The sequence below is a fragment of the Coffea eugenioides genome, chromosome 1 (genome assembly GCF_003713205.1).
Source record: "Coffea eugenioides isolate CCC68of chromosome 1, Ceug_1.0, whole genome shotgun sequence".
Lineage (NCBI taxonomy): Eukaryota > Viridiplantae > Streptophyta > Magnoliopsida > Gentianales > Rubiaceae > Coffea > Coffea eugenioides.
In genome coordinates, this window is record NC_040035.1 from 51,736,091 (window position 1) to 51,750,272 (window position 14,182).

Here is a 14,182-nt window from a genome sequence, read left to right on the forward strand (position 1 = left end):
GTGTGTGAAAAATGTAGTGTGTTGTGTGTGATGACCAATGTGCACTAAAGTTGCAATGAAGCGTTGCATTGCAACTCTGATGAATATTAGTGATCGTGGAGATGAATAAACAGCACATTTTCTCGTTAGAGCTAGAACGTCTTTTACAACTCGCATATAAGTTGGTTTTCTCTTCCTTTATAACTCGCATATGAGTCATGGCTTCAATTTACATGAACATGAGGTTTCAACTAGAAGTTTGTAATCATGAATTCATTCTCTAGCCGTTCAAATTGAATCCAAAATTCTGACCTTTTTTGTTGAAATCGTTCTCGGAGTGTACTTCACCTCGCAGTCAGTTAGAAAAACTCGTTTCTATTGATACAGGGTTTCTTTACTTTCTTTTCCATTCCGCCCCCCCCCTCCCCTTTTTTACCGGATATATTATGCCTGCTTAACAAATTTTAACGACATTAACTTCTTGTGGATCCGCTGCAAGTAGTACGATACGCTTTTGTTTTACCTTCGATTAATTTCCGCACGTAAGGCTAATGTTTCAAGAGACATTGACAAAAGAAAAAAAAGGTTAAAATCTTTGCAGAAGTGATTCGCATTAATTCAGGGAATTATTTCATCCTCCACGCAGGCTCGGATCTGCACTTGCGTAGTATTCGATCGTGATTCATACTCAACTTCACAACATTCCCTTCTTCTTCCAACCTGAGAAACAACCCTTAATTAATTAGTTTTAGATGAAATTAAGAAAAATAGTAACGCTACTGCAATAATGTGGAAACTTCTTTTCAAGTACATCACCGTAAAAATGACCCCTTTTCTTGTATTTTTTTCAATCAGTTTGCATATATGTACATGGACTAGACCTCGAGAAAGACACAGGGTATGGGACAGAAGATCCGTTGCGGATGAATTAGGTGGTTGGGAGAAGGGAATGTAAGTGACAGTTTCCAACCCACTTACACTAAATATTTTATTTTTTTTTTGAAAAAATGGACTAGACTACTACTGGAATTAATACTAGCTCATAGAAATAACTTTTTGGTAGTTATAAGCCTAATTAGATTCTTTTATTCAGGCAGATTTAAGCTATAGATTTGAAGAAAGATTAGTTAGTGTACATCGCAAACTCATAGTAACGTAATTATTTGTTGAACATGGCAAAGTTTGGACAGTTCAATTGGTTTCGGGATATGACTTGCATTGATACCAAAGGGGCAACAACATACAGTTTTTCCGATATCAAATGATCAATACCAAATGGAGAAAAATGAGAAAGAAATGAAATGCACAGAGAAGAAGACTTGAATAAATTTTGCTCACCCCGTCATGCATCTCCAATACTGGGGAGAGGACACGAATCATGTTGATGTGGGCAGCAGAATGATTCCCGGTTGATGAGCAAGCTGGCAAAAAACGCGGCCTCCTCCTGGTATAGGTTGTGGCTATAAGGTGCTGTCGTCCAATAATATCAGTAATTGTCTCAACGGAATCAAAGAAGAAGACATGAGGTATTTGGCATGGATCTTTTGTGGAAGGGATTCGGGTGTTGAGAATGTAAAATGGCTTAGCAAACATCCAGGGCCTGAAGGTCTGGAGGGGCAGTCGGAGGATGCTGGGAGGGTATATGGCCTCATAAACTTGGGCGGAGTAGCCCCATGAAATAGAGAAACTCCAGTTGTTTTGCTTGTGATAACAAATGGTTTGTTGGAGTAATCTGGACTCGTCAGCATTTGCAGCCTTCATTAGATGGTTCAGCGACTGGTTACGGGTCATGGAGGGGAAAATGGGGTCTACGACTTTCAGGTGGTGGAGGGAGACTAGAGGAGACTGTGGATGACCTGATAACAGACCTGAGATGTCGCTGTGGAGGTCAACCTGATTTAATTCAATGGTATCAGCACCAGCATAAGGTGAGTTATTATGCTATGCGCTTTCTGAAAATTTTCTAACAGAATTATTTATATATCAATTTAAACATGGCCAAACACAAATTGCAATTGGCATCCGCCATTTATTCAATACTAACAAAGACTGCAATTCAGCTCAAATAACATTCATAGTAAATTCTAAGCATTTTGTAATTCCTGGAAGTAAAAGAATACTTCAACAGTCTTCTAGCTAGCTAGTCTAATTACCTGATGAAACCCCTTTTCCTGAGTGAGAGAGACTCCTAAATCAGCCACACAGGACTGCACGATGTGGTCACTGCCATATAGACTTGGATACCTCCTGATACACACATCCAAGTTCTTAGCCAAAGCCCTTGCAAGAGGGTAACTCAAAGCATATCCAGCTCCACCAAATGCCATCTCAAACGAGTGAAAATAATTGGATGCATGACATTCTGAATTCATCCCAACATAGAAGTACTTGTTGTAATCATACCTCGAAAGAACCTCAACCAAATTGTTGATAAATATGACAGTGTCATCATCAGCTATAACATACCACCTCACATCCTCATCATTTTGATCTTCCTCGTTAATAATCTCTCTGATTATCCGGGCCAATCTGATCGCGTGAGTCATTTCATGCTTGTCGTAATCTTTGTATCTGGAAGTGTTTTCTGAAATCCGAAAGGGAGGAGAAGAAGCAGGCCATGGAATCAAATCAACTGGGAATGTATCCAGAAACACGAATCCTCGGGTCACATTTGGCCGCCACCAGGATTCAATGAACCATCTCTTGTTCCTCCATGAGTTCGAAGTGCTCGCTATTCCAAAAACAATATGACTAATGCTAGTAGTACTATTAGTACCGGTACCAGAAGAGTATGAGCTCTCTAAATTACCCACGACTGTTGGCCTAAAGTGAGTTAAAACTGAGAATGAATAGCAACAATGAAAACCAGGCCAAAGAATATACATGATATACAGGACCAACCCGGAAATGACCACTAACTTGTACAACTTTTTAGCCACCCCATTAGAAAATTGCGCGACATTTTGTTGACTCCTGATCAGTTCTGTGGAATTGGTTTGGGACATCAGATTATACCTCCTGAGAAGCGACATAAATAGGATAAAAATGGGCTGAAATTTACTTGTTTTCGTATCGCTTGAATTCTTCACGCTCGTTTGTATTGGCTATTATCCTCAGGAATTGGCTTCAGTTCAACAGCTACTATAATTTTGTTAAAATTGGCAAATGAATAAAAAAAGAGATTAAAAGTCACCATGGATCTGTAGAGTCTAGAAGGTTGAGAGAGAAGAGAACCCGTCAGACGGCAGTATTACTTTACTACTGCCATTAGGAAACGTCTCTAAAACTGATCAATTGGGACGCATTCAAACATGTGAAAGCAAATGGTGCAGGTATCTTTTTTCTTTCCTGAGTAAGAGTAGCTGGAAATGCGTGAAATGAGACGAGAGAAGTCGTGATGCCAATCTTTACACTGATCATGGCTCGTGTTTATCATCTTGCATTCACCCATTTGCACGGCGCAAACACGCCTTTTACTCTTTCAGATCGATGCTTTTAATTTGTCTGTTGTCATTGCGGGACGGGACAATTTGTAAATAAAGTGTGGCAGTTGACAGCGTTGGCTTCTCCTCCTCCCCTTTTTGGCTTTCTTTCTTTTTCGGGTTAGTCCGTTTTATATGAGCTGTGAGCTACGGATTGGATGAGTTGGATATCTGTACATTGGGCATATAGTCCAAATTAAGATGGAACAAATGAATACAGAATTCTAAGCACGATTGTACTATGTACAAAATTGTCTTGTTTCTACGATCAACCAATCTAGATATATAGTCTAGTCTTGTTTATCTATGTGAATAGGTGTTATCACCTGTCATTTTCTCGGTCAATTCAATTAATTCCTCCTAGGCTGGTAGAACTTAGAATTTCACAAGGCAATCAACTAATTTCGTTCATGCAAATTCTTTATAGCACTTTACTCCAAAAAAATAACAAATTCAACTTTACCAACAAGGAGGAGTTTATGGGTCTTGTCCAAAATTTGCCATTCCATTTCTCCACTTTTGTCTTTGCCATCTTGTGAAATTCTCATGTATATGTAAAGGACGTACCCCAAAGTGGGTATGTATGATGCTAGTAAGTGTATAATGTCAAGTTGTCGCAAAACGTTCAAGTTTTTGTTTAGCAAGAAGATTTTTATTGGTATGATTCTTAATTGGGATTTGCGGGATTGGGCTTGACATGCCCGAGTTCAGTATCATACATTCCATTGGCTTACCATTTCGAACATGGGCCTCCAGCGGACAGTAAAGTTGGTTGTTTACTAGTTGAATTTTGACAGCATAAAATAAATAAATAAAGTACAATTTGGAAATCAATTACTCGAAAACTTAAACATGTGAACTTTAAAGTTACAAAAAAAGATAAAATCGTAAGAAAATTACATCCTAATTCTCCAAAGCTGAATAAATTCCATATATTAGGACTTAGGAGGGATGTCATTAACTCATTGTCATCTCTAATTTAAGAGTTGGGAAAAAAAAAGTTTTTCTCTTTTGGCCAAGAAATGTAGGACTTGGCCGAAAAAAGCAAAGTAAAAATGAAAATCGCTACAAGCTTTGAGATGTGTTGAGTCATTGCCACGAACATAAATGGAGAATGGATTGATCAGGCTACTATCTCATCCTTCATGCAAGTCCTAAGCTTAATTCCTATAGAATTCTTGCCAACCAGTTGCACAACATCACAGCATTCTCTTCTGCTTCCGTCCTGCACCCCAAAAAAAAAAAAAAAAGAATCAGAGAACAAAATCACGTTACTATAGTACGTGCCTAAATATAAATCCATCAATTGTGTGAAGAATCGAAAATCATCATGGAAATGTAGTTTTGTACAAGATGGAAACAAGCGAATTCAACAATGAAGGAGAGAACGGGTAATGATGACTTGGACCAACTCACCCATTCAAGTTTTTCCATCGGTGAAAGAACATAAATCTTGGAGATAAACTCAGCTGAATGGTTGCCGCTTGATGAACACGTTCCTAACCCGCGTTGGGATCTCTGGGTGTAACTGGTAACAAAATGGTTTGCTCTAGCTTCCTCAACACCACCAAAGAACAAAGCGTGAGGGGCTTCGCAAGGATTTGTAGAGGGAGGTCTGGCATTAAACATGTATGGAGGATTGGCACCCTTCTTCCACGGTATAAACGTTGCAATGGGCTTGTGAAGAATGCTTGGAGGGATGATGTCTTCGTAAATTTGAACTGAGTAGCCCCATGACACCGAGAAAGTCCAGTTGCTTCGCTTGAAATAGCACACGCTTTGTTGCAGTAGTCGAGACTGATCAACTTTTGCAGCTTTCATGAGATGTGCTACTGATTCTGGACGATTCATTGAGGGGAAGATGGGATCTATTGCATCAATGTGGTGAAGAGTGAGTAAAGGAGTGTGAGGAAGAGCTGATAGAAACCCTGATATGTGACGGTGTAGATCTATCTGTAACAGGAAGAACAAATAAGATGCCATATAACTCAGATATATAAAACAGAGAAACAAAAAAAAGGAGGCTTATTCCTTAATCTTAATTAGACGACGGAAATATCATTTGATTAAAACGATAAAAATTTGCCTGAATGCAGTTAGAATGCTACCTGATGAAACCCCCTCTCTCTGGTTAAGGGGACGCCCAAATCAGCTATACAGGAGTGCATGATGAAGTCGCTGGCAAATGCAGTTGAGTATCTTTTGATACATACATCCATGTTCTTTACCACAGCCTTGGCCAGGGGATAGCTCAGTGCATAGCCAGCTCCTCCAAATGCCATTTCAAAAGAGTTGACAAAATTGGAAATTACACATTCTGAAGGCATTCCAATGTAGAAATATTTTCGATGATCATATCTAGACAAAACCTCTACCAAATTCTCGATCAGGAAAACTGTATCGTCATCTCCCATGACGTACCATCTGGCTCCTTCGCTTTCTACACGAAATATTTCTTCGATTACGCGCAAGATTCTGATAAAAAATGGCCTTCCATGTTTGTAGTACTTGTCATATTTAGAGATGTCTTCGGAAACTCTGAAAGGAGGAGATGACCTCGGCCACGGGAAGTGCCGCGTTGGAGCTGTGTCCAGGAATAGGTATCCCCTGGTTGTGTTTGGGCGCCACCATGATTCGACATACCATCTCTTATAGCCCCATGTTTTTGATAAACCCGCTATTCCAAATACAATGTCGCTAATTTTGGTAGGAGAGTTAAGGTTGGGTGATGAAGGTTTCCATCTTGATTGCACCGCAGATAACAATGCCGACGATTGATTGGATGCATGGCTAGATAGGTACAAGTACATTAACAACAGGAATAGCCCTGAAATGGCGAGTGATTTACATATCTTACCGCTCAGTACCTTGCATAAAAACATAACCTTTTGCTTAATCGTACGAGATGTTTGTGCAGCAAAATTAATGAGAAAAAACATTACGTAGGTAGGATTAAAGAGATGGCACAGGGAATGAGTGCAGAAGATCAAAAGCCAGAGCAATGAAACAGTCTCTCAGGGAAATCAAGTTTCTTGTTTCTGGTTGTGTTCTCCATATTCAAAGTTGCTACACCTTTCGTGATTGGATTGCACTAACCATGTGACATGCAGTAACAACTTGTGGACGGTAGCACTGTAAAGAATCTGCGGTCTGAAAGACACGATGGTTGATGTAGGTAAGACAAGCTGAGCAACCTTCAGGACACCGTTTACAGGATGAAAAGACGCACAAAAGAGAATTAGAAAGTTTTCTTCTTGTCCACATTTTTCTTACTGCTTAGTCTTAAATGTCATTCTTAATACCAGATGATGTTTATTTATTATTATTATTTTGCCTTTTCACCTAAAAGTACAGAATGAAGTCCTACGGCGAGTTAAGCTATCTCAGCTATTAAGTTCTTTACTAGCTATTACTTTCTTTCAGTTCAATAGTATAAATACTTAATACTTACCAATTTGATCTCAAGGTAGAAAATCTAAGTAGCCTGTGCCATAAATACATGGAATTTAGAACCTTAAAGTTAGTTTGCAATAGACTTAGCAGTGCAGTAACTGTAACTAGACTAGAGAGGCGAGATTCTGTATGAGCTACTGTCTATGCACTCTGACTTCACCTTATGAGCTGGTCTATTCCATTTCATGCGTAAACTATAAAACCATTGAAACAGAACCCTCAGTGACTAAGTAACTAATAGAGGAGGACTGTAGTCGGCTGTATGTGTTGGAATCTCGATTTAAACATTTAAGTATTTGTTACAACAAGCTGGAAGTCTGTAGTACAACTCAGAGTCCACAAATATGCTACTATCTGATAAATAGCAATTCTTCGAAGTCTTACCACTGTGCAAAAATGTGCTCCATTCTAGCTCGTTCTGTCAAAACCAACTTAACCCAGCATCAATAATGAACACACAGGCAGATGAAAAAGTCACAGAGAATAGAATATATGTAGCTCCAATCTTCTTAGTCATCATCAACATAAATGGTTTCTTGCTGAAACAACCCGCCAAAAACCTTTCTGACCTCTGTCTTGGACTCTGGTTGTTTGGCCTTTGGCTTTGGAAGCTCCCTTGATTTTAAGGAAGCAGATTTTTTGACTACAGCTTTTTGGGCAGGCAGATTTCGAGCCCTACCCTGACCCCTCACAGTAGCGACCTGCACTTTAGAGTCCTCGCCCGGTTGCTGAACAGCTGATTTCAGCTGTGAGCTCAGGTTTTCCCAAGATAGTCCTGAGCTTATGCCTTGGGCTTTACTTAAGAGGCTCTCAACTGAAACTCCTGAAGCAGCCGCCTTCTCTTGGGCTTGTTCTGCAAAACTGGCAGCCTCAGCTTCCTGCTTTGCAAGTTTCTTTAACTCTTCTTTGCGCATCTTTGCTGCTTCCGCAGGTTGCTGAACAGCTGATTTCAGCTGTGAGCTCAGGTTTTCCCAAGATAGTCCTGAGCTTATGCCTTGGGCTTTACTTAAGAGGCTCTCAACTGAAACTCCTGCAGCAGCCGCCTTCTCTTGGGCTTGTTCTGCAAAACTGGCAGCCTCAGCTTCCTGCTTTGCAAGTTTCTTTAACTCTTCTTTGCTCATCTTTGCTGCTTCCGCAGCTAGACGAGATTTCTCTGTTGCTCTTGTAGCCTCTTCCTCTTTCCTGGCTTTTGCAAGGGCTTCTGCATAAGCCTTCCTTCTCCCATCCTCCGGGATGATGCTGCAAGAACGTTTGTTCACATATTTAGACCGCACTCCAGCTATAAGCTAAGCAGAAGGCATTATTGTATGCTGATGTATAAACGATATATTGATAAACATGCATCATCGGCCATGCCCAACATTTAATAAATCAAAATTCATACAGAAAACGTAAGATACTTGAGGATTCTTTCTACTTTCATTACGTGAAAAGTTCTTCTGCAGGCTTTGAGGGTGCTGCTGGATCAGTAAAGACTTTCACAACCTGAATAAGAGAAAAGGGAACAAATGGAACTAAGTGGTGAGAAATAAAATATCATCAGATCAAGAAGAGGGAAATCCATATACAACAAACGGAATTAGGTAACAGAATTTGCTTCCAGCATAGATCAGAAGAATCAGGCTGGTCAGAATTTTTGAGCACTATAATAGCCTCAGATTGATCAATGAAAAGTGCACATCTTCAATTCAACTTAGTGAAACAACTCAAGTTAATCTTTTGACCATTGCTTGTCTTTCTTGTAATGCTCATTAATTTCTTTTTCCAGTTTCCAAGCACATCCTCATATACTTACAGGTAATAGTTCAAGCACTCGTGCAAATGACTTTACTCGATAGCACTTTATTTTTGTAATGGGGCTAGGGTAAATTAACAGTTACTAATTAATTTTTTGGAGGATATATTAGTACAAGATGAGCAACTGAACCATTCTGTTCAACAAAAGAAGAAGAAAGGACAGGCCTTCTTATGAGTCACGAAGCAATACCTTATTCTCAGCAACAGCAGTATTTGAGAAAATTCCTGCTACTAGAGAGGCAATTTTTGACTTGGAAACCTGAGTTAGTCAAAACAAACAGCTAATTCAATGAGGATGAACGAGATAAGCAGTTTAAGAGTTGCATTTCTGAACTCAAAGTCTACTGCATCTTTTGACAATGACAAGAAAAAAGAAAATGCATACATTACATTACTTTGTAGTCGGTTGCACCAGCACTTCCTTCAGCCGACACAACGATATTGTACGAACTCTCTGGCAAGTAATCCTCGGTGAGATTAGTCTTTATCAAGGTGTATCTAAGGTCTGTCTCCACTAACTTCTGGAGAAACTCTGGGATCGTCAATGGTGCAGACCGCGCAAACATATTGCCGAAAAAGGATGTTATGCCATCTAGCACATTGTAAGTTGACGCAGTGAATGATGATCCATTATATATTATGGCCACATGACCAACATTAGCCAACTGCGCAGCTTGAATTACTTGCAAAGCATCCGAAAAAGTGACATCTGCAGTCGGACCATTCTCTCCAGGGCCGATTGTAACGACAACTTTACTAGCGTTTCCTATAGCTTTTGCTATTGCTTCCGCATCATTGAAATTTGATGCAACAGCATTGAGACGACGCGATTCATCATTAGAAATGATCTGCAGGATTATAGGCATGTTAATCGTAGTTGAAAGTTCGTAGGAACGCTTAACGTTCGTTTTGCTGTAATTTATTTAAATTGTCAAGACAGAAGACTAGAGGTTCATTTCGCTATGAATTATTAGAAGATTCCATTTGTTCTTGAACGTCATATTAACTAAATTGAAGAAGCAAACCTTGTATTTTGCAGCCAGAAGAGCTAGTTCTTGGGCAGCACCAAGGTCAGGAACTCCAGCTCTAACTTTGAACCCTTCCCGCAAAAGTGATTGGGCAATGCGTACTCCAGCCTGGCCTGTAGCACCAGCAACGAACACTGTTCCGGGATCCTTGCGCCTTATCAATGATAATCCTGAAGCCGGGCTGTTGACAGCAGGAACAAAGGATTTCACGTCGGGCAACTTGCCAAAATTGAACTTAAACGGGGAAGAGTTGCCGGAAATATCTTCTTGGCCTTCTCTTGAAGAAGGATCATCTGCTGATTTACCAAACTGAAAACCTGAAAAAGGTCCAGCGCCGGCTTTTTTGGCAAAAGCAGTAAGCCTTTGTTTCTTGACTGTTTTTCTTGATTGGGATGCGGGTATGTTCAGTAAAAACGAATTTGAAGAGAGAGCTGGCGCCATGACAATTGGAATTGGTAAGAAGAGCTACCAGCAAGCAGCCTCTTTCTTGATTCAATGTAGTATCAAACTAGACTCTTTGTCTTGGTTTCTCAAGTTTTGTTGAACCCATTAGGTGTGGAAATGTCCCCGGGAATATCAGTTTCTGTACGATCGGTGTCGATTCAGTTCAAGTTTTGATCTGGATTGGGGACTAAGAGAACCAGCCAATGAGAAGAAGCCATCTGGCCAGGTTTTATCCACGGGAAAAAATTCAGCACCAGACGTTTATAGGCAGCATAACATGCAGCGGGAGAGATCACAAGATGCTTCAAAATTTGGCCCCCACATAATCCTGTTCTCAGGAAGCAGTCAAGTCACCAGTTCATAGTTATTAAACCCAACCCGGGAAGGAACCGGCGAAGGGGGTGGGTCAACGGGTTACTGGTTCAATCGGTGGGTGAGTGGTTGAACCGGTGGGTCACTAAATATATTTAAATATTATATTTCATAATTTTTTATATAAGATATATGATATAAATTGTAATAAATAATGCCATAGTAAAAGCTCATTTAATTTAATTTGCTATAAAATAATTAATTCATATAAGAATCAATTAAATATAAAGTTATTTAGTAATACACCAAATTTCAAGTGTAAAATTTTATCTATATTTAGTGTAATAATGTAGCTTATTTATGAATTTTAAGTGTAAAAAAATTATTAAATTAATATTTGTCTTTGAAATGAATTATGTAATGTGTTATTTTTGAAATTCATTTTATAAATTATAGAGTTTGGAGGGTACTAATTTTTATTAAAAAATTTCAAATAAATTTATTTTAGAGAAAAAAAAGATAGAATTGAAAAAATATATATATATATAATAAAGACCTTTCATTAACAAATTTCGGAGCAGCCTAGTGGTAAGCATACGTTAGTGATTGGTGGAGGTCCAAGGTTCGAGCCTTGACAAAGGCAATAAAATTTTTCCACCAGAATCGGTCAGTGGACAAAACCGGCCGGGTTTCCGGTTTAGCCCGGTCCGACCGCCGGGCCGTTGCTCGAACGATCCAATTTAAGACTCGGCCCGGCCCAATGGCCGGTTCACCGGTTCGACCGCCGGGCCGGGCCGGGTTTAATAACTATGCACTAGTTACTCCAAGCAAGTTATCGAAACGCCTTCTTGTTTTGGATTGTATTTTTTTTGAATTTTTTATAAAATTATTATAACAATATGATGTGTATAAAATTAAAAAATATACTCATGAAAAACGTACGTAAATACCGATAATCTCCCTAATTTGTCTTGCCACAATTTAGATATGTCTTTGCCGCCACAAATAAGACGTACGTATCTCCATTCTTAAGTTGCCTTTTAAATTACACTCCTAATATTTAACACTTAGAGTTTGCACTTATTCTCTAATTAGTAAAAAGACGGAAGAGGGGCAGGAATGGTCCTGTAATCGTTCCTGACAGTTCATGTTCAAGATTTGATAAAATATATATATATATAAAATTCAGATTTCATCTTGTACCTTATTTTTCACACCATGTGTGAGACTCATAAAATTTTATTTTATAATTATACATTGTTGAAAATGAATTATATCATATGTAAACAGAATTACGCTGTATATATTTTGCACAAAATCACTTCGAACAGTTTTCTAATAACCGTTCGAGCCCCTTGTCCGTAAAAAGACTTGCATCGTCAGATTTTGCTATGACAACGATAAGACCACTTTCCGTTCCCCCATTCCTTTTGGTACACTAAAACGCAAAACAGCCATTCATTCCCTAATTTAGAGTCCCTTTACAGCTGCGATGACTTAATAAAAAGTACTTCAATTAGTAGAGCTTTTAATTAAAATATTTATTAAGTGATTAATCATATTGTTTAGGTGCAAGCTTGAATAAGTGCTTTTTTCCATTTGATGATGTGCAATTTTAAATTTCTAAAACACATTTATATCTTTAGTTAGATTAAAATTTATAATAAAATTGTTAAAGTTGATTTTTATTTATTGAAAGATAAAAATTACTCTAAAAACCAATTTTGAACTTGTGCTAAAAGTGTGTTAATTTTTAAAAATTCCACTCTTATATTCAAGTAAAGTAAAGATAGACCACGTGACATATCAAATGTGACAATAACGATCCAAGTGTTATTTCCTTTCTCTGGTTTACCCCTTTCTTCTTTCTGTATTCATCCCCGCCTCTCATCTCCCATTTTTGGTAGCGGAATATAGCTCCCTCCATCTCTCTTCCCTATTAGACTACGCCCATCCCCTCCCTCTTCTTTAGCCCCATCTCCCGAGTATTCTCTCCTCTTCCTTACTTTTACCCTCCACTCAATATTCACCAAACATATTAAAAGTGCCTTTAGCTTTTACACTCAATCGCACAACCCCAAGCAAGCCCTTCGATTCACACGTCTTAATTCACTTTTACTGAGAATTGCAACTCAAAAATAGATACCCACCATGTCTCATTCCCGGGAGAGCTTTGGTCATCGCAGCAAAATGACGACCTTTACCGTGTGATGCGTACCATGATTGATGGATAGAAGAATCATGCCATTCGTTTCCGCTTAGATAGGCATTACGCATGCGCGGGTGGTTAAGACATTGACCCTGCCACGGTACTATAGAAGGGATTACTTTCACCTATCCAAAATGAAAGGATTTATGAGCAAAAAGTACTTGATGACAAGAGATATACCCACCTATCAAATGCGCAAACTAAATTTGATTTATTATGGCGTTATAAGTATTCTCAAATGCTTTTGATTTCCAAACTGCCAAAAGTCAAATGAGGCCAGATACAAGTTAATTAATCGCAAGAACAGAGGCCGCCCATCCCGCAAGACCACTTTGTCCTCAATTCTGATCGCCCCAGCCAACCATTTTCAATTTTTTTTGTGCGACGAACTACGGGATTCAGGAACTGGCTTTATGAGGGATAAGGAAAAGGGCAAAAGGCAACGCATCTTCAGCTTCGGCGCCTGAGGGAGGGAGATAGATATACTCGGTCTCTTTGCACTAACCATCTAATAGTCAAACTAGCAAGTTAACCAAATCATTTCATCAGACGAGCCGTCACAAATTATAGTACAAAACCAGAAAACACTTTCAGCTCCATTAAATTTTGAGCATTATATCATCAGGGAAAAAACAATCCAATTTGGAGATTCTTTGGCACAAAATAACCAGAGAGATTACGCCACCAAGTTGTCTTGAGAATGCATAATCTTTATCGATGCACTATTACTTCGTACCAGAAGCAAAAACTTTTTGACTCTAGTCGATTGAAAGTGAAGAGCTCCCGACAAAAATTATTATCCACAAACTTAAACTCAAAAAATTGCGGAGACGTACGGCACCAAAACTAAAAAGTTGCACTCAAAAGAAACATAAGAATCAGTTCATGCCTGTCAGGGAAGATCAATCTAGGAAAAGAATTAAATCACAATTCTCTAATTCAAATTTATTTTGCAGTTCATTCCCTTCTCCTTTTAATTATTCCATCTGCAGCATGCCCTCGAAATTGGAAACAGAAAAGGAACAGTATCTCATTAGAAATGTATTTAAATGGACAGTAAAAGCTGCCGACACTTTTAGTATTGTGCAGGCTCATGCCCTCCCCCGCAACCTCCCCCCCCCCCTGCCGCGCAAAAAAAAAAAAAAAAAAAAAAAAAAAAAAACACCGCCCAACAAAACAAAATGAAAAAGGAAAGAAAGAAAGGACCCCAACCAAATTAGAGTTACTTGGATCCACTACTCGCAGAACTACTCCTAAATACCATTAACATTTCGCAATTATTCAGTCAACGTGTTGAACAAAGTTCAAAGGAATGTGATTTCAAACGCCTACACCTCTCTCGATTCTGTACTGCACTTTCCAGCAGTATTTTTCCTTCAATCCCTACAGAACCATAAGTTTTTGGGTTTCTCATGCTAAAAAGCATTATAGAACAAGAGACGAAATATAATCTAGCATAACATACCTACACAAAAAAG

At 38.9% G+C, this 14,182-nt stretch overlaps 3 protein-coding genes across 3 annotated transcripts; all 3 read right to left on the minus strand.

Moving 5' to 3' along the window:
• Positions 1-1,068: 1,068 nt before the first annotated feature.
• On the minus strand, positions 1,069-3,011 carry LOC113774601. Its single transcript, XM_027319167.1, has 3 exons — positions 2,133-3,011; positions 1,318-1,872; positions 1,069-1,083 (listed from the first exon to the last, which is right to left on the minus strand). The coding sequence occupies exons 1-3, from the start codon at positions 3,009-3,011 to the stop codon at positions 1,069-1,071; spliced, it is 1,449 nt and encodes a 482-aa protein (XP_027174968.1).
• A 1,402-nt stretch (positions 3,012-4,413) lies between these two features.
• On the minus strand, positions 4,414-6,669 carry LOC113748642. Its single transcript, XM_027292149.1, has 3 exons — positions 5,570-6,669; positions 4,878-5,414; positions 4,414-4,686 (listed from the first exon to the last, which is right to left on the minus strand). Exons 1-3 carry the CDS (start codon positions 6,398-6,400, stop codon positions 4,585-4,587), a joined length of 1,470 nt encoding a protein of 489 aa, XP_027147950.1. The 5' UTR covers positions 6,401-6,669; the 3' UTR covers positions 4,414-4,584.
• A 494-nt stretch (positions 6,670-7,163) lies between these two features.
• LOC113781032 (protein PLASTID TRANSCRIPTIONALLY ACTIVE 16, chloroplastic) lies at positions 7,164-10,333 on the minus strand. Its single transcript, XM_027326897.1, has 5 exons — positions 9,737-10,333; positions 9,107-9,559; positions 8,902-8,970; positions 8,341-8,399; positions 7,164-8,153 (listed from the first exon to the last, which is right to left on the minus strand). The coding sequence occupies exons 1-5, from the start codon at positions 10,178-10,180 to the stop codon at positions 7,424-7,426; spliced, it is 1,755 nt and encodes a 584-aa protein (XP_027182698.1). The 5' UTR covers positions 10,181-10,333; the 3' UTR covers positions 7,164-7,423.
• Between the last annotated feature and the right edge of the window lie 3,849 nt (positions 10,334-14,182).

Excerpts from the sequence above, each read along its gene's own strand:
- LOC113774601 (XM_027319167.1), bottom strand. The coding sequence starts at position 3,011 with ATGTCGCTTCTCAGGAGGTATAATCTGATGTCCCAAACCAATTCCACA. Across the intron at positions 1,873-2,132 it reads AGGAAAAGGGGTTTCATCAG|GTTGACCTCCACAGCGACAT; the intron begins GTAATTAGACTA and ends GAATTAAATCAG.
- LOC113748642 (XM_027292149.1), bottom strand. The coding sequence starts at position 6,400 with ATGTTTTTTCTCATTAATTTTGCTGCACAAACATCTCGTACGATTAAG. Across the intron at positions 5,415-5,569 it reads GAGAGAGGGGGTTTCATCAG|ATAGATCTACACCGTCACAT; the intron begins GTAGCATTCTAA and ends TTCCTGTTACAG. Across the intron at positions 4,687-4,877 it reads CGATGGAAAAACTTGAATGG|GACGGAAGCAGAAGAGAATG; the intron begins GTGAGTTGGTCC and ends TTTGGGGTGCAG.
- LOC113781032 (XM_027326897.1), bottom strand. The coding sequence starts at position 10,180 with ATGGCGCCAGCTCTCTCTTCAAATTCGTTTTTACTGAACATACCCGCA. Across the intron at positions 8,400-8,901 it reads CTGCTGTTGCTGAGAATAAG|GTTGTGAAAGTCTTTACTGA; the intron begins GTATTGCTTCGT and ends TCTCTTATTCAG. Across the intron at positions 8,154-8,340 it reads CCTGCAGAAGAACTTTTCAC|CATCATCCCGGAGGATGGGA; the intron begins GTAATGAAAGTA and ends ACGTTCTTGCAG.